Consider the following 19189-nt stretch of genomic DNA (forward strand, 5'->3'; position numbering starts at 1 on the left):
TATAAGACACTGATGAAAGAAATCAAAGATGACAAAAACAGATCGAGAGATATACCATGTTCTTGGATTGGAAGAATCAATACTGTGAAAATGACTATACTACCCAAAGCAATCGACAGATTCAATGCAATCTCTATCAAATTACCAATGGCAGTTTTTACAGAACTAGAGCAAAAAATCTTAAAATTTGTATGGAAACACAAAAGACCCCAAATACCCAGAGCAATATTGATGGAAAAAAAAAGAGCTGGAGTAATCAGGCTTCCTGGCTTCAGACTATACTACAAAGCTACAGTAATCAAGACAATATGGTAGTGGCACAGAAACAGAAATATAGATCAATGGAACAGGTAAGAAAGCCCAGAGATAAACCCACACACCTATGGTCAACTAATCTATGACAAAGGAGGCAAGGATATACAATGGAGAAAAGACAGTCTCTTCAATAAGTGGTGCTGGGAAAACTGGACAGCTACATGTACAAGAATGAAATTAGAACATTCTCTAACACCATACACAAAAATAAACTCAAAATGGATTAAAGACCTAAATGTAAGACCAGACACTATAAAACTCTTAGAGGAAAACATAGGAAAAACACTCTTTGACATAAATCACAGCAAGATCTTTTTTGACCCACATCCTGGAGTAATGGAAATAAAAACAAAATAAACAAATGGGACCTAACGAAACTTCAAAGCTTTTGCACAGCAAATGAAACCATAAATAAGACCAAAAGACAAACCTCAGAATAAGAGAAATTATATGCAAACAAGTCAACGGACAAAGGATTAATCTCTACAATATATAAACAGCTCATGAGCTCAATATTAAAAAAACAAACCCACTCAAAAAATGGGCAGAAGGGCTTCCCTGCTGGTGCAGTGATTAAGAATCCGCCTGCCAATGCAGGGGACGTGGGTTCAAGCCCTGGTCTGGGAAGAGCCCACATGCCACAGAGCAACTAAGCCTACGTGCCGCACAACTACTGAAGCCTGTGCGCCTAGAGCCCGTGCTACGCAACAACAGAAGCCACCACAACGAGAAGTGCACGCACTGCAACAAAAAGTAGCCCCCCCTCGCCACAACCTGAAAAAGCCTGCACGCAGCAACAAAGACCCAATGCAGCCAAAAATAAATAAATTAAATTAATTTTATATATTGAAAAAAAAGGGCAGAAGACCTAAATAGACATTTCTCCAAAGAAGACATACAGACATACAGATGGCCAAGAGACACATGAAAAGATGCTCAACATCACTAATTAATAGAGAAATGCAAATCAAAACTACAATGAAGTATCACTTCACACTGGTCAGAATGAATGGGCATCATCAGAAAATCTACAAACAACAAATGCTGGAGAGGGTGTGGAGAAAAGGGAACCCTCTTGCACTGTTGGTGGGAATATAAATTGATACAGCCACTATGGAGTTTCCTTAAGAAACTAAAAACAGAACTACCATACGAGTCAGCAATCCCACCACTGGGCATATACCCTGAGAAAACCATAATTCAAAAAGACACATGTACCACAATGTTCACTGCAGCACTATTTACAATAGCCAGGACATGGAAGCAACCTAAGTGTCCATCAACAAATGAATGGATAAAAAAGATGTGGCACATATGTACAATGGAATATTACTCAGCCATAAAAAGAAACGAAATTGAGTTATTCGTAGTGAGATGGATGGACCTAGAGTCTGTCATACGCAGTGAAGTCAGAAAGAGAAAAACAAATACCGTAGGCTAACACATACATATGGAATCTTAAAAAAAAAATTGTTCTGAAGAACCTAGGGGCAGGACAGAAATAAAGACACAGACATAGAGAATGAACTTGAGGACACAGGGAGGGGTAAGGGTAAGCTGGGATGAAGTGAGAGAGTGGCATTGACATATATACACTACCAAATGTAAAACAGCTAGTGGGAAGCAGCCACATAGCACAGTGAGATCAGCTTGGTGCTTTGTGACCACCCATAGGGGTGGGATAGAGAGGGTGGGAGGGAGCCGCAAGAGGGAGGGGATATGGGGATATATGTATACTTATAGCTGATTCACTTTGTTATACAGCAGAAACTAACACAACATTATAAAGCAATTATACTCCAATAAAGATGTTAAAAAATAAATAAATTTTAAAAAATAAATAAATAAACTGTGGTACGTCGAAAATGAAAAGGCACATGCACCCCAATGTTCACTGCAGCACTATTTACAACAGCCAGGTCATGGAAGCAACTTAAGTGCTCACTGACAGATGAATGGATAAAGAAGATGTGGTACATATATACGATGGAATACTAGCCATAAAAAGGAACGAAACTGGGTCATTTGTAGAGATGTGGATGGACCTAGAAACTGCCATACAGAGTGAAGTCAGAAAGAGAAAAACAAATATTGTATATTAACGCATATGTGTGGAATCTAGAAAAATGGTACAGATGAACTGGTTTGCAAGGCAGAAATGGAGAGACAGATGTAGAGAGCAAACGTATGGACATCAAGGGGGGAAAGCGGACACCAAGGGGGGAAAGCGGGGGTGGGGTGGTGGTGGGATGAACTGGGAGATTGGGATTGACACATACACAGTGATGTGTATAAAACAGATGATAAGAACCTGCTGTATAAATAATAAATAAATAAAATAAAATTCAGAAAAATAAAAACAGAAAGTTAACTGGGCATCCTATACTGTATCTGGTAACCCTACATGAAGCACATAAATAGACACAAATATGACACCTTCTTATCTTCAGAAGACTTACTAAGAGTAAGGGAAATAGGGCTTCCCTGGTGGCGCAGTGGTTGAGCGTCCTCCTGCCAATGCAGGGGACACGGGTTCGTGCCCCGGTCCAGGAAGATCCCACATGCCACGCAACGGCTGGGCCCGTGAGCCATGGCCGCTGAGCCTGCACTTCGCAATGGGAGGGGCCACAACAGTGAGAGGCCCGCGTACCGCCAAAAAAAAAAAAAAAAAAAGAGTAAGGGAAATAAATGTGTACATATAAACAAACTAGTATACAGGAAAGGAAAGTAGTTATGTAGCATTTAAAGAAAGGAGCAAGGGGCAAAAAAAAGTAAACTGGGAACACAGTAAGGGGGGCTGAGGAATGGTTAGAATCAATAAGCACTCACAAGATTCAAAGGAGAATCAAGAGTAAGACAGGACACTGCTTAATTAAAACCTCAATTGTAGCCACACATACTTGTGTATTCACCAACCACACTATTCCATTATACAAGGTGGCTCAGTAACACAGGTTTTTAAGTTATTTGCCATCTATCACACAAATCAATTTATATTTAAATTACTTCAAAAAAACATGCATTAACAACCTCTCAATAGAAAGATGTACAAAAATGCCAAACTCCTAATTTTCTGACCTATCTCCCTCTCAAATCTAGTTATAGTTTTGTGCTTATTGTACCCAATATTATCTTATTAAATTCTACCCAATGTGGATGGGGCCAGTAAGATGAAAATCCTCACAGTATGTCACCCTTTTTCTCACTTTCTATTGTCCAAGCAACTGTTTCCTATCTCTGCCTCTTAAGTAAACAGCTTTGTACTTTGTACATTTCAAATAGATAAGTGAGCAGATCATTTTTAACTAGATGCAAAAACTACTGCTTCTTTACTTCTTTACTTCCTGCTCCAACCCTCTTCAGGTGTCCCCTTCTTCCTGCAGGCCCAGTTACCATTCTTCATGACACAGGCCAACCCTGATTCTATTCTATGATAGGAAAATTTACACAACTAAACTCAAAAGTTAAATAACACACTGTGTTGCATGCAGGACATATGCATAAAAAAGGTTTAGTAATGGAATTTATATCATTCTTTCTCATTAACTCATCATATACCTTCATACAATCTTACAGATGAAAGGATTTCAGAGTTCACAGTCCATATCCCTCTCATTTTTACAGATGCTGAAAATCTTGTCCTATGTGTGACTACTCTAAATTAACAGGGCAAGCAAAGAACCAGTCAGATTTTTTGATTTTCAGCTTAGTATTATTCCTGCTAAATTATACTTCTACCTACTCGTACTACATCTTTTGACTGGTAGCTGATATATACCATGAATTTTAATTCTATTGCATATTTTTACCTCTTTTTGAAAATATAAAGGAATCTAAAAATTATGGTTACTCAAACAGCAATTTAAATTATTCATTAATCCTTCATAACAAAGTAACCTAAAAGTCAGCTTAACTAAAAAACAAGAAAGCAGATTCATCTTGATAGTAGTCTGTATTTTTAACTGCATAAGAAAGTGTGAGAGAAGTATTTGTATATCACAACAGACCAAAATGACAAGTTCAAGACATGAGACACTGTCAGTATCAAATCTTAAAAAAATGCTGATCACTGTATCTTTTATGAAAACCTCTTTATTGAGAAGTATTATACCTATCTTAATAAGCATATAAACACTTTTGAGGTTAGATTTTTACAATCCATTTTCCTAGAATTTGGGAAGGTGGAAAAACTATTCAAAAATTATTGTTTGTATTTAATTTAAAGATATGTGGCTGGAAGGATCTATAAGCTCACAATCACAGATTACCACTGACAACCCTTTTCAATTATCTTACCTTTGTTGAAAGTACTTTAAATGTGCTCTGTTCTGGTATTATAGGATGAAGAAGTCTCAGCTTCAAATTATAATCCTCTCCAGAAGGAAGTTTCACCAATGCGGACAACTAATGATCACAAAATTAGTAGCACATTTTATAAATTTATTTAAAGAAGGGTAAAGTACTTAAACTGACTACAATTACATGCTGCAGATTATTTTCAAAACTTTCTATGGAATATCAGACTTAAGAATCTCAAAATAATCTTTTAAATATCTGGTATCCTTCTCATGAATTCTCATATACATAATTAAGTAGCAGAACAGAGGATGTTTCATAACACATACTGAACATTTAAATCTCAAGGAAACTCAATCTACAAGAACAAAATAATACAGTACATAACAAAGAAATATTCATGTGCAAAACATCTAGTTCTACCATGAACTCTCTTAAATATCTATCACAAGGTTTTCTACTAAATGCTAAGAAACCAAGTTATTGAAAGTTATACTCATTTAATATGGTTAGTAAATTCTAAGATATATAAGTCACAAAAATTAAGTGGATCTTTTTCATGAAGTATACCACACATATGTGTAACCAAAGCACGTATCTTACTAATGTCTTTTATATTTGTCAACCAAATTCTGCTTTGAATTCCAAAGCTAAAGAAAGAGAAAACAATGCACACCTAGCTATAACCTACAGTATACATACTCATCTCAAAACTTAAAATGATTCAAATGGAAAAGCAATGCTTCAGATTTTCATCATTTTCCACATTATCTCAGGAAAAAATGATATATATCTAATAGACTGCTATAGATTACTCTGCAATATATATTTATATTTACAAATAAACGTATTTAACCTCAACCAAAAATAATTCAAACACTGTAATAACCTCTTTTTCTGAAAATTCCACATTTACATCATTCTTCTGAACATTCTTGATCATAAGTGTAATGATTACTTGAGATTCTGTTTGATACCAGTCATACCTATAAAAAAGAAAAAGGAAACTTAAAAGAGAACTTAAATTTTCTTAAAGTTGTTGCTTGTTTTGTCAAGATAAAAACTGTATATAATCTGATGAACAACAAGAGCGCCACCTTGAGGAACAAAATAGCAAAGCAGCTGCTGATTCACAGAAACAATTTTATGTAACTAATTTCATATGACCTGTACTAAGGGAAGAGAAAAGTAAGGTTGATGATGTCCAAAACCCCTCCAGTGAATTTAATAAATACTTACATAATTTTCTAGGTTCTAACATATCTCTAATACTGTTGTGCTTAAGCTAATTGGTTTTTTTTGGCCACACCACACAGCATGAGGCCACATGCACAGCTAGTTTTAAAGATAAAATTTATTCTAACAGGTAACAATTCTAATACACCAACAGTTTTATCCTCTCATTTCAACCTAATACTAAGAAGTAAACACTTCCATCCCTATTTTACAAATGAAAAAAAAAGTAAGCTCAGAAGGGTGAGGCAACTGGCACATCAGTAGCAGGTGTTACACTGGACCCAGGTCAACCTGACCCCGCACTCCAGGATCTCTTTACTGAAGCTGAGGGCAAACAGCCCTGAGCACAGGAACAGAAGCAAATGAGCTAAAATTAAAATAATTTAACTCATTCTGCCAGGCACAATATTAAATATAGTACCTTCCTTCAATCTCAAAGTATGTGGAAAGATTAGTGTGCCTAGAGATTCTAATTATGTGTATCTTTCCCACTGAAAGCTCTAAAAATATATATCATCACTTTCAAATTAGAGTGGATTATAAACTCCATGAAAGCAGAGCTATTTATCTATCCTGCCACTATCACATTCCCAGGACTAAGCACAGTACCCTGATACATGGTATATTTATTACATCAATGTGGGATTATTTTATACTCCGAACGCTCCAATTATTAAGTTTATGTACCCTACCCCTGCTCCTGTCACTAAAGTTCTTTGTTTACTAGGTACTTGGAGAGTCATCCTGTTATCTCCCCAGAAAGAACATGAGTAAATTGTTTTAACACTTTCAAGCCATTTTACGTCAAAAGCACTGGATCTTTAAAAGACTCACAGTTTTCCTTTGAAATTCAGTTAGGATGCAAAGCTCGAGATTAATGCCTTGTGTTTCTTTCTGTTACACTAAGAATACAAGCTGTACACACAGCTAATGAACAACTAAAAATAACTCAAATCCTTGCTAAATACTTATTCATGATTGTAACTGCTGCCCTCAGCAAGTGTCTTTCAACTCATGCAAAATTAGTCTATGAAAAATTTACTCCACATATAAAAGGCAGGTAGAGTTACAATTCTATCAAGTCTACTAACTTATTTACCTAGGTAACAGCAATAACTTAAATGGAAGAGACTCTCTTTAATACATGGAAAGGTGACATAATGTGGAATCAGGTGAAGTAAGTTTTAATTGGCAATTGATTTGATTTTAACCTTAATATAAACACTAATTCAAATCAGTTAACAGTCTTACAATTAGTTTTTCAAGGCTTTAATATGATTTCTTTTATAAACTAAGAAATACTTAAATCACAGGTAAGGACTTGCTTACTATTAAACAACAGGGTTTTTTCCCTTTAGGCATATTTATCACGCAAAAGAAAAACAAACACTTACTTGATTTTTGACTGATAAGTCCTCTGGGATGCAGACTGATTTTGACAAGTTCAAAGAGAAAGATTTTTACAAGTTAGTTTAGTAACTGCATATTAAAAATGCATGTATTATTAATTTACCCAGTGTTATAGTTTGATATGGAATACTTTGATATGGAATAACTACATGAAAACTTACAGAGCATGGTATCCATAATTGTTAAATAATACTCATCTTCACAGGAATTAGAATACTCAGTTGTTGTTTTTTAATTTTATTTTTTTTAACATCTTTATTGGAGTATAATTGCTTTACAATGATGTTAGCTTCTGCTTTATAACAAAGTGAATCAGTTATACATATACATATGTCCCCACATCTCTTCCCTCTTGCGTCTCCCTCCCTCCCACCCTCCCTATCCCACCACTCTAGGTGGTCACAAAGCACCGAGCTGATCTCCCTGTTACTCAGCATTTTTAAAATTTTATGAGTTTCAATTACAAAAAACCGTTTTTCTTCTAAATTAAAAGAAGGATAAAAAACAGAAAAATTTCTGAAGATACGTTTGGAAAAGGTTACATATAAAATGTCCAGTTCCAAGATTCAGTAACTAAGTTGAAAATAACAATAACATTTAAAAAAACATTTTTAAGACTATAGTATAACCTTCAGGCTTAACAATGGCATCAAACTGCTCTGGAAAAACATATGAAGCACTATTTCCATGGTGCCTTCCTGATATTGTCTTACACCATTTATGGCTGGCCTCTCTGCTACAAACATTCTACACTGACCACTGAGAAACAAAGTGACTCTTAACCAATCCAAACTTTTCTAAACTATGTGTGCCAGTTCAGACTGTAAATCTAAAGAACTTGTCCTGGGTCAATGGTGGCCTCCAAGTTGTCCCTAAGTAAGAAGGGAAGAGACAGCGTTTGGAGGAAGAAAATTAGTAAAACTGCCCTAGAGAGATATGTAACTGACAGAAAGCTCATTCCGAGTCCAGCCTCAAATATACTTAGTAATAATATAATTAAGTAAAAACACAAAGGATAGGGGCTTCCCTGGTGGCGCAGTGGTTGAGAGTCCGCCTGCAAATGCAGGGGACACGGGTTCGTGCCCCGGTCCAGGAAGATCCCACATGCCGCGGAGCGGCTGGGCCCGTGAGCCACAACTACTCAGCCTGCGCGTCTGAAGCCTGTGCTCCACAATGTGAGAGGCCGCAACAGAGAGAGGCCTGTGCACCGTGATGAAGTGGCCCCCGCTCGCCGCAACTGGAGAAAGCTCTCGCACAGAAACGAAGACCCAACACAGCCAAAAAAAAAACCACACACACACACACAAAGGATAAAACCTTTGGACTTACCACCTCAGGCTGTGATCCTGTTAAAAACATAAAAAGGAAACATTTTCAGGTAACAGTACATGTATAGGCAAAATTACATATATGATTTCTATGGCACAAACAGTGACTAAGCAAACCAATTCTCCATGCATACCTAATAAGGGAAAGGGGTTTAACTGCATCCTGGAGTCACTTGAGACTCCTCAGTAATTTCTTACCAGTAATACCACTGCAAAACAAATCCATCCAAATTTCCCTTTCAACATATCGAATGAGGTAAAAAATCAAAATACGTTGGGAATGCCCAACCTAAGAGAACATCCACTACTTAAATTATAAGTTATAAAGTTCAAAACAAACGTCAAACATTTACTTCTTTTTAAACGGAAAGACCACAGGAAACCTGCATACTTACCATTCTGAGCTTCTTGACACCTTTTAATCCAGACAATGAAATCAGCATCTGTACCTAGAAAGAACAAACTGACTGTAACATCACCCATCCGCACAACCTCACATATTCATTCAACATAAATTACTGAATACCTATGTTCCAAACACTATTCTAGGCACTGTGGATGCAACAGTGAATTAGACAAAAATATCTGTCCTAACAGAGTTTATAGCTATCCTAATATTAAACCTATTAGTTACTTGTTCATCCTGAAGAATTCTGATTTTTAAAAAATCAATTTTATTTGCCTGCCAATGCAGGGGACACGGGTTCGATCCCTGGTCCAGGAAGATCCCACATGTTACGGAGCAACTAAGCCCGTGTGCCACGACTACTGAGCCTGTGCTCTAGAGCCCGCGAGCCACAACTACCGAAGTCTGCTCCATGTCCCCTATGGGGCAAAACCATTCCCAGTTAGGAGCTACTGCTTTAGAGAATTGTGATAACACTCTATCATAAGATGAAGATAAAATGATAGTACACAATTAGGATTATGTACTGTAACTATCTATGAGATTACTTATAACCTTTTTGTACTCTGCAGAGTTTTTGATACTTGGCTTTTACAATTTCTATATATTATGCACAGATATCTATACTGCTGTGATAATTTTCATCTATTTCTCTCAAAAAGGTGATATTAGAAACTCACAATACTCTCAAACCTCCATGTTTCTTCAATACCCTATCATACTTTACCCCAAACTTAACACTTCATTTCTCAATAAAAATTTTCATTGTAAGATTTCATTATCTCAGCCATCTGGATAATAACTTAAATAGACTTCTGAATGTGAGAGCAAATTATACTTTCACTTATCCATTAGAAAAAAAAATAAAGCCAGACTAAGTACTTGGGAGCACACTAAGTGTTTATATAGTTTTCTGCTTCTGATGATAGTTTATCTGTGATTTAAGTGCTAAAGAAAGGCCAATTTAATCAATTTTTAAGTAAATTCAAATTCTGCAATCAACACGAAATGTCATCGAGAAGAGAAAAAAGCTGGGTTTCTATAATTAACTTGAGATTACACTAACAAAATTCAGCTATGGTATTTAAGACACATAGGTATAATGGATTAGTGTACTAACATATAATTCTAATACTTACTATCTAATTTCTGTCCTTCTGTAAAAGCTTCTAGAGCAGCAGCATAGTTTTTTTCATGGTATTCACATATCCTGCATGAGAATATTAAAAACAAATACACACACATGAGATCATGAAAAACAGCCTTCTTTCTAAATAATAAAAAAAAAGAAACTATTTTCCCTACTATTAAAAGTAAGAATTTAAGTATATGTTAATAAGCCAGCCAAGAGATTTCCTAAAATACTCTACTATAATATCTAGTATAATTCCCATTAGAATCCAATTTTGGAACTCATTTCAGAAGGAATTTCTTGATTTTAATTGTATATACTTGCTTATTCCAAAATATAGTTATATTAAGGAATTAAAGACGTTTCTGATTCTTAAAGAATAAAGTCACACTTATCAACAGAAACAAACTGGGATATAAAGTACACAGATAACAGAGTCTTCATTAAATGTAGCCTGTCCAGCTTGGGTGAGGAACAGATGTTCTCTGGTCAATTAAATACAGTAAATTCCAAATGATGAAGCAAAAAAGGGATGTGAAATCCAAGAGTTTCATCTAGACTTTGCCCTCAACCATCACTACTTTAAACTATATATATATATACTAACTATACTACAATAAAAGTATAAAATATACCTAAAATTGAATCCTATCTCAGCTATAAAATGTATAAATACAGAATTTACTATTTATATAAAGCTTACAATTAATTCATTCAAGAAACTATAGTCCAGACCCAGCAAAAAGAGTAGTTACTGCATACCCCTTTCTCAGCAGAGCAATGGAACTATTTGGATTAAGTTCAAGAGATTTCTTTGCATCAGCAACAGCATCTGCATATGGAAAAAAATGGGGTTTTAGTCAGTGACTTATGGACCCTAACAAATACTACACACAAAATTTGAATTAGCCTCTGATTTTTAAGTTTTCAAGCTGGTGGAATGGACAAATGATTTTAAATTAGGAAAAGTTAATCCAAAATAAAATTACCCTCATACCTTCCTAATGACCTAATATTGAGCTTCCTTCTTAAAGCACTTCAGGCAATGAATAAAGCTCTGTATCACAAAGTTCATCTAATTTTCTCATTAACATCATTTATGTAATCTGACTCAAGGTATTTAATTTCTCCCTACTCGGATTATCTATCCAGATAATTAAAATTACAGAATATAGAAATACATTCTTTTTATAAAAAAGAAAACAAGGGAATTCATTTAAATACTTTGTAAAATAGTAAATTTGATGTTATTCTTTGTTAGCATATCCAGTAACCATGAATGAAATCTGTACAAATTCTACACCCACTGAAGAAAGAACGGACAACCATAAAATTTAAATGGGTGATGCTCAACATGTTTGTCACATTTCGGCTACTTTACCTTGTATGAAAGACCAAGTTAAAAATCCTGGAAGATAACCTTTATTTTATTTGATTCATTGTATCTTGGGCAAAATTTGTAAGTAACTTATAGAGTCAATATACTTTGTAAGAAAAGTTACCACGGTAATTCCCAAGAAGAATGTGACAATAAGCTCTTTGGCAGTAAGACTGTGCGTCGTCTGGTTTCTGCTCCAGAGCCTTAGTCAGCTCCTACAAATACAAACACGCTGAGTGTCAGTAAATGTTTTTTAAAAGCCATCGAGTTCTAATTAAACATGATTTTTAATCAAATAACCTATTATCATAAAGTATTTGGAGGAAAGATAACAGGGAAACAAGCTTGGAGCTTTTCTTTCCAAGAGGATCAATATCCCCCTTTCTCCTCCCTTCTCCCCTCAAAAGACCACAACTGAATGTAATATCTACCTAAAGCACTTAGCAGTTCCTGGCCTACAGCAGAACTCAATAAATGGTAATTATTATCACCTCATTTATTCTGGAGAGTTTAGTTCATATACATTGACCACCACTGATTTTCTCCTTCTAATTTGGAGAAGATTCAAAGATCATGTAGAGTTTGAGATGCCTAGAAAATGTGAAGCTGTCCAATAAAAACAAAAATTTTTAAAAATTTTAAAATGGAAGTTAAACCTAGAGCTCAAAGAGGTTAATGGAACCAATAAATACATAATCGAGTTTACCTGGCCCTCTCCTATCCTCTTATCAATGGCCTAAGAAATTACAGCATTCTGTCAAAAGCCCAGATACAATATCTCATAGATAGCTACTATCAGTTGATCAAGAATTAACAGAGCAATTAAAACTCTGCCAGTCTGGGCAGTCACAGTTCATAAGTGGTAGCTGGAACAATACTGATGCAAGAAGAGAGAGCACGATCAGTGAAGCCAAGGACAAATGCAGGCAAACAGGAAGGCTTTGATTCTCTACCCATTGCCCACACACCCTAGGGACTTGGTAGTTTTCTTAACAGGCAAAATTACTTCAACAGCCACACGTGTGGCTTTGCTTGAACCTCGCAGTGTGATTCTCACAAAGCAATGTATACTATACTTGGTAATCGTAAACCTAAAACCCAACATACCTAAGATCTAAACCACTTTTTACTATCTTAACCCCTATCACCCTGATCCAAGCAGTAATGAAAATCAGATCTTGTTACTATGTCTCTGCTCAAAACTTTCCAACATCTTTCCAGCTGACTCACAGCAAAAGCCCAAGTCCTTCCAATGATCTGCAAGGCCCTCCTTGATATAACCTTCTGCTCTCCCTCTCATCTCACCTCTTAAAACTCTTCTCCTTGCGCCACCATTCTAGCCACAATGGCCTCCTTGCTGTTCTTCGAACATCTCAGGACCCTGCACCTGCTGCTCCCTCTCACTAGAATGCTCTTCCCCCAGATGTGCGCAGAAAATCCATTCCCTCACTTCCTAGTCAGTGACTGCGCCAGAGATAGGATTCAAATCCAGGTCTGCCTGACTCCAAATCAAATTTTAACCACTAAACATTGCCTCGTGGTAAAATTTTACTCCAAGTTTCTTTCACACACCATCTAACATTTGTATTAATACAAGATTTTCTAATACTTTGAAATTCTTAAGCTAAAAACACCATCTTCCACTAAGCTTTCAAACAATTTTGAAAACAGCTGATGGCTTCTTACATATCTACTCAAATATATCATAAAACCACATTTCCAGCCTCTCCTCACCAAGAAAATGTATATTATAGGTCAAAAAGGCTGTTACAGATTATAATAATATCTGGATCATCAATTCAAAAAGTATTTTTTTCAGTAGTCAGGTTTTTCTGTTTGTTTTTCAAAAAGTATTTTTAAACACATATTATGGAATAAACATAGGCCAGACACTGGAGGTTCAAAGATGAATAAAATATTCCTTTTCTTTAGGAGTCAGGTATAAACTTCTGAATTTTGAACCAACTTGCAAGTGACCTTTAAAAACACAAACCAATTGTTGGTTAAGGAGAACCAGTTATGGTCATTCAGTTAAATAAACTAAGCAACTGACTTATTAGGCTATCAATAAAAAAAGTTACCAAAAAACCACTCAACACAAACTGAACATTATAACACACCAACTTGTAAGTCATGAATAAAACACAACAATAAATTTATTTTGAATAAGGAAGACACCAGAAAAAGTGACGTTAAAATAATTACTTGTGGTTGTCTTAACTACATCTGACTTGTGGCAGTGTTTTCAGTGTTCTACTGTTTCTGTGACAACAGCTGCTGGCTGCTAGGATACAAAGGGACTAAAGAGGTATCTCAAAAGGCAAGGACTTCAGTGCCAACATTTGAACCACGGCAGCAAAGTGCTATTTAATCAGACTTACACAAAACGTATCCAAAGACATGGTACTTCTCACAGAAAATGGGTTGTGTTATAGTTCACAAAAGTAAAGAAACCCACGAAGTGTAAAATATAATTACACTGAAATCTTTAACAAGATAACGAGAAAGGAAGTACCCTGATAACACAGAACAAGAGGGGGAAAATTCCTTTTTAAGGCATTAAAATTGTTTAAGACTTGGATCTTAGAAAATTAATTTCCAAATCTTTATAGAGCTTTAGGCTCTCTTAAAATGCTATCCAAAAAGGTTACTTGTTGTTAAGATTATAAGCAAAAGCAGACTGCTCAGACTGACCTAACATTTAAAGGCCTTTAGCTCTGGATATCTCAGCCTGACTCCACTTGCCATTTTCTTCTAGTCACAGCTAAACCCCAATCATGGATAAACAAGAGGATCAAGCCTTCTCCATTCCTCAACTAGCAAGCACCCCTGGAGAAAAATCACATAACCATGTAGAACTGGTATACTTTACGCTAACCAGCTGTGCCCTCAACAAAGCTACCTGTGGTCAACTACTTCAAAGTCAGCTCCCAAACAATTATATCATACACCCCAATCCTACCTACTCCTCCAGAGGATGACCTTGATGCCTTGAACCTGCGACCTGTCACTTCTAAATTCGATAACCTTGAGCAAGTTAATCTCTTTAGCCTCAGCGTCCTTGTAAATGCACCTCACAGTTGTCCCAAGAACTGTGGTAGGAATCATTTAACACACCTGAGTGCCTACTACATCCCAGGCACTAGGCTGAGAACACAGTGGTAAACAGATACACAAACCCCCTGCACTCTTGAAGCTTACATTGGGGCCCAATTCAGATAAGGTCGTCAGAGAAAACATCTTCCTTGAGAAGGTGACATTTCAGAGAAATCTAGAGTGATGAGCATTTCCAAGCAAAACAAGAGGTAGTCAATAGAAAGTACGTTCTAGGCAAAAGAACTGCCAAGTCCAAAGGCCCTGCACCAGGACTGAGCTCAACACATTTGGGTAGCAGAAAGCAAGCCAGCGTGGCTAGAACCCAGAGGAGAAACTATAAGATGTCGACCTCAAGGGCCTCACCCTTGTACCTTACATTACTTATCCTCATAATCACCCTTTCAAGTGGTCCTAGTTAATCCCATTTTACAGACAGGAAATCTGATCCAGAAAAGTGATAGCAGGAACTTTCTTGAAACCAGGATATGGACCCAAGCAGTCTGATTCCAGAGCCCATGCTCTTAAGCACTACTCACACTGGACCTCAAAAGATTCTCATAATCCACATATATGTTTTCTCCCTCTACTGAATTGAGAATTCCTCTGCAAAGTTTTCTTTACTTCCCCAGTTAGCCTCTGCTATGCTCTTTACTGTACCTGATACACCACTCCACTGGAGTACTTATATTTTAATGATCTGTTGACTTGCCTGTCTCTCTCCACTAGACTACAAACTCCCTCACTATAGTAGTTTCATCTTTAGCTCGCTGGCTCCCAGTACAGCATTTGCCACTAACGTTGTTTGTTTAATGAATGAAAAATGTTATCAGCTTGATACACTTTCTCTTTATTCTTAATTGATGGTCTTACGTAAAAATGTGACATTTTAACTGATGTTAATATCAAGCGACCTTAATTTTAAAATAGCTACTGTTAAACCAACCCTTGGGAAAATCTAGAGGGAAACAGACTCTCACTTCTCATCAAGGTTCCGGACCTACTCATTATTACCAATTACTTAGTAATTAACATTTGCCTGTTTATCTCTGTGAGGTCATCTTAAGTTTTAAAAAGAACATTTCCTCTTAACACAAGCTGGTTCTTATCATGATCATTCTCCCCACTCCCAGTTTTTGATTCAGGTCTGTGGTAGGTCCTGAGAATCTGCATTTCTAACAAATTCCCAGGTGATGCTTCTGCAGAAGGTCTGGGGATCATGCTTTTGAAAGCCGCTATTCTACAGCACTAGACTAAGAATCAGGAAACATGTGTCCTGAGGCCCCTATTCTGCCTCTAACTGGCCGCATACATCTCTATGACAGATCACTTGGACTTCTTTTGGTCTGTTTTCTTCTGTAAAATGCACGGGTAAGGAGTACTGGCCTACCAGAGTCATAAGTACTTTCAGAAAATCTGGGGTGGAGAATTCCCTGGCAGTCCATGCTTCCACTGCAGGGGACACGGGTTTGATCCCTGTTTGGGGAACTAAGATCCCACATGCCTGCAGCACAGCCAAAAAAAAAAAAACAAAATCTGGGGTGGGGTCCAAGAATTTGCATTTCTGAGTTCCTAAGTGATGCTGATGCTACTGGTCCAAGAGCCACACTTTACGGACAAATGTACTAGAGCTAATCACACACCTACACTATCCAATTTCACTCCTAGAAAGAAAAAAACAAATGCACTCCCAAAAGAAAGGACTGCATGTGTTCACCAAAATACATGTACAAGAAAATTCACAGTGGTTTTATTCATACTAGCTAACAACTGGAAATATCCCAAATGTTCACTGTTAGAATAAACTGTGCTATATTAATACAGTGGAATACTACACAGCAGTGAAAAGCAAACAACTTATGGATGTATCTCCCATAATGATTAAAGCAAGACAGAGTATCTACACTCAACTGAATACCTAGTGTATGATACTTTTTATATGAAGTCCAAGAAAAACTAACTGATGGTGACAGACTACAGAACAGGTGGGTAAGAGGAATTACTGGCTGGGGAAAAACATGAGAAAGCCTTGAGAATGGAAGTATTCTATATCTTGATCTGGGTGGTATACATACATGTAAAACTTCAAGTTCATTAGTACAGACTTAATATTTGTGTTAGATATCCCACTTCAATAAATAATTTTAAAAGTAACTGAGATGTAACGTGACAAAGAATTCATTACATTAATCCTTTAATAGCAACTATTATATAAACTAGATTTCCAAAGGAGGCATGGGGCCTAAAAGGACCACAACAAAGGTAGATTCTGAAAATTAACAGCTATCTAGCTGACATAAGGAATTATGGAGAAAAACTCTCAGTGCCTCTGGTAACATTACTCTAATAGTGATCCCAAAAGCATCACTAGGAAACATCACAGCACTACCGAGTAATCAACCACTTTATTTGAAGGTGTTCGTATCCCAGCCCCCAAAGCATAATCCAATCTAAAAGGCCCCAAAGGACCCACGCCCTGGTTTCCTCCCCACCTCATTTCTTACTCCACTTTCATCCCACCCTAACCAAATGGGCCTTCTTGCTGCTCCTTGCACAGCTGACTTCATTCCTACCTCAGCATCCTGACACTGACTCCTCTTCCTGCCTGAAATAATCTTTACCCAGAGCTTCCAAGCTCACTCCCTCATGCCTCTTCTCAAATGTCACCTCCTCTACTAACCACGGAACAAATTTCTTTTAGAAGTCATAACTAGGAAAAAGGTTCTCTTGCCTCAAATTCCTAACCTTACATATGTTAAGCCATAAGAGCAAAACAAAGTTTCCTCTTTTTTATGCTTCAAAGCAAGAAACCCCTGGCTAAATTTTGTGACCCACTACATCATGTATTCTTAGTTTGGGCTCTCTTTATTACTTCAAATTATTATTTAACTCTTGCTCTTTTGCTTTCCTTCACAGCGTTATAGTTTTTCACTTAACACAAAGTGCCTTCCAAGTCAGTCAAATACATAAATAAGACTTTAATCCAGAGCAGACAGTGCCTTCCACACAGCTGCCCCCAAGAAATTGTTTTGAGGAATAAACAAATGAGTGGATAATGAACAGTGACTGGACATCTGTAAATTTTCGGGCACACACGGGAAAAGGTTTCTGTTCCAATAGTGTGAGTTCATACACGCTCTCAGCACAAACCTGGTACACAGAAATGGCAAACGAAAAACCGAATGAATAAACATCAAGCCTTAGATTTCACTTTTTGCTCTCAGTCACAAATGCCATTTTAAAAACAAACCAACCCTTTCAGACCAACTATGAATGTTACCTCTACCCCCAAAATGGAGAGCAGGTTTTACTAAGCAGCTCCAAGGATGCAGGAACGGACTAGGGATGGGAAGCGTAACCGGGCCGCTGCGGGACACAGAAGGGAGAGGCGGAGTCTGTCAACATCGGGGCTGAGACAGGAAAAGCAGCAGCCCCGACCCCAGGAAGACAGTGCTGGGAAGAGGCGGGGTGGGCCGGAACCCAACGCGGCTGCGTTCCCCAGAGCACAGTGAACCGGCTCTCTCACCTCCAACGCCGCCTGGGGGTCCTCGTCGATCAGAGCATCAGAGAAGCTCCGGAAAAACCTGCCAGGAAAACAACGACTTCAGCAGGGATCTCTAACTAAAGAAAGACGAAGGGGGATACAAATGATAGCAAAGAGAAGGAAAAACACGCACCTCTGGGCTGCGGCAGGTGCCGCAGCAGCCGCCGCCATCTCTAATAGTTACTGTTACCGCTGCTGGAGCTGCTTCTACCGAGGTTACCAGCTCCGCCGCCGCCCAAGGGGGAAACTTCTGGAGAAACACCAACCGAGCATCCGTCCTACGTAGCCAATGAGCAGCCACGTAGCGTGCCGCGAGGGGAGGGGAGGTGAAGCGCGGGCGCGGGTTGGGCTGGGACCTTGGAGGACCGTCTCTCCTGGCTCACCCCGCCCCCACCCCCGGCCGGCGAGCAGCCTGTCAGGCCCCGCCCCCTGCAGCCACGGTTACGCGGGCGGCGGCGTAAACCAGTCCCAGCGCGCACCCACACAGCCGCAGAGACTCAGTGGGTGGTAGGTCGAAAGGACTTTTGTGTCGTACTGTTATCGCTCAGGAACGTGTGGCGTTTGGGGTCGTTTGTATGTCTGTTAATAATAATAACACAAGGCACATCGAGCTCCCTTTTCTCTGCAGCTCTCATCATGGCTCCCGGAGACAGCCAAGCTTTTCGTGACCCGTGACGTTCTCGGCTACGTGTTCTTTTCCGGGAGCGAGTTCCGGATGGCGCGTCGATGCCGGGATCTTGGCGCTGGGAACCCTAAACGACTCGGACTCGCCGGAAGTCGCTCCGCCCTTGCAGAGGCTGCACTGGAGGAAACCTTTTGGTTCTGGTGTGGGTGGACTGTTCCTTTCCCCAGAACGACACAGGCCCAGGCTTTCTTCCTACTTGGCTTCCCAGACAGAAGAAAAACGTGTACCATCCGAAGGCACTGAAGGGAGAAAGGTGGCCTGCATTTGTCTCAGTGCTGCTTTACTTTCCACCTCTTTGGTCAGGCCTTCCGTCACCGCCCTTTGACCCGTGCAATTCAGATAGAAGAAACTTCCAGCACCTTCCAC

At 38.2% G+C, this 19189-nt stretch overlaps 1 protein-coding gene across 1 annotated transcript in view; it reads right to left on the bottom strand.

Moving 5' to 3' along the window:
- SUGT1 (SGT1 assembly cochaperone of MIS12 kinetochore complex) overlaps window positions 1–18438 on the bottom strand; it is a 43400-nt gene extending 24962 nt beyond the window's left edge. The window contains exons 1-10 of the mRNA XM_024765472.1: window positions 18272–18438; window positions 18121–18178; window positions 11626–11716; window positions 10886–10955; window positions 10131–10201; window positions 8981–9034; window positions 8587–8603; window positions 7242–7276; window positions 5501–5597; window positions 4612–4719 (exon numbers count right to left, since the gene is read on the bottom strand). Coding sequence (XP_024621240.1) covers window positions 4612–4719; window positions 5501–5597; window positions 7242–7276; window positions 8587–8603; window positions 8981–9034; window positions 10131–10201; window positions 10886–10955; window positions 11626–11716; window positions 18121–18178; window positions 18272–18309 — 639 coding nt within the window. The 5' untranslated portion in view covers window positions 18310–18438. The remainder of the gene's footprint in view (window positions 1–4611; window positions 4720–5500; window positions 5598–7241; window positions 7277–8586; window positions 8604–8980; window positions 9035–10130; window positions 10202–10885; window positions 10956–11625; window positions 11717–18120; window positions 18179–18271) is intronic.
- Window positions 18439–19189: the final 751 nt, after the last annotated feature.

Source organism: Neophocaena asiaeorientalis, unplaced genomic scaffold, assembly GCF_003031525.2.
Source record: "Neophocaena asiaeorientalis asiaeorientalis breed wild unplaced genomic scaffold, Neophocaena_asiaeorientalis_V1.1 scaffold271, whole genome shotgun sequence".
In the NCBI taxonomy this organism is placed as follows: Eukaryota; Metazoa; Chordata; class Mammalia; order Artiodactyla; family Phocoenidae; genus Neophocaena; species Neophocaena asiaeorientalis.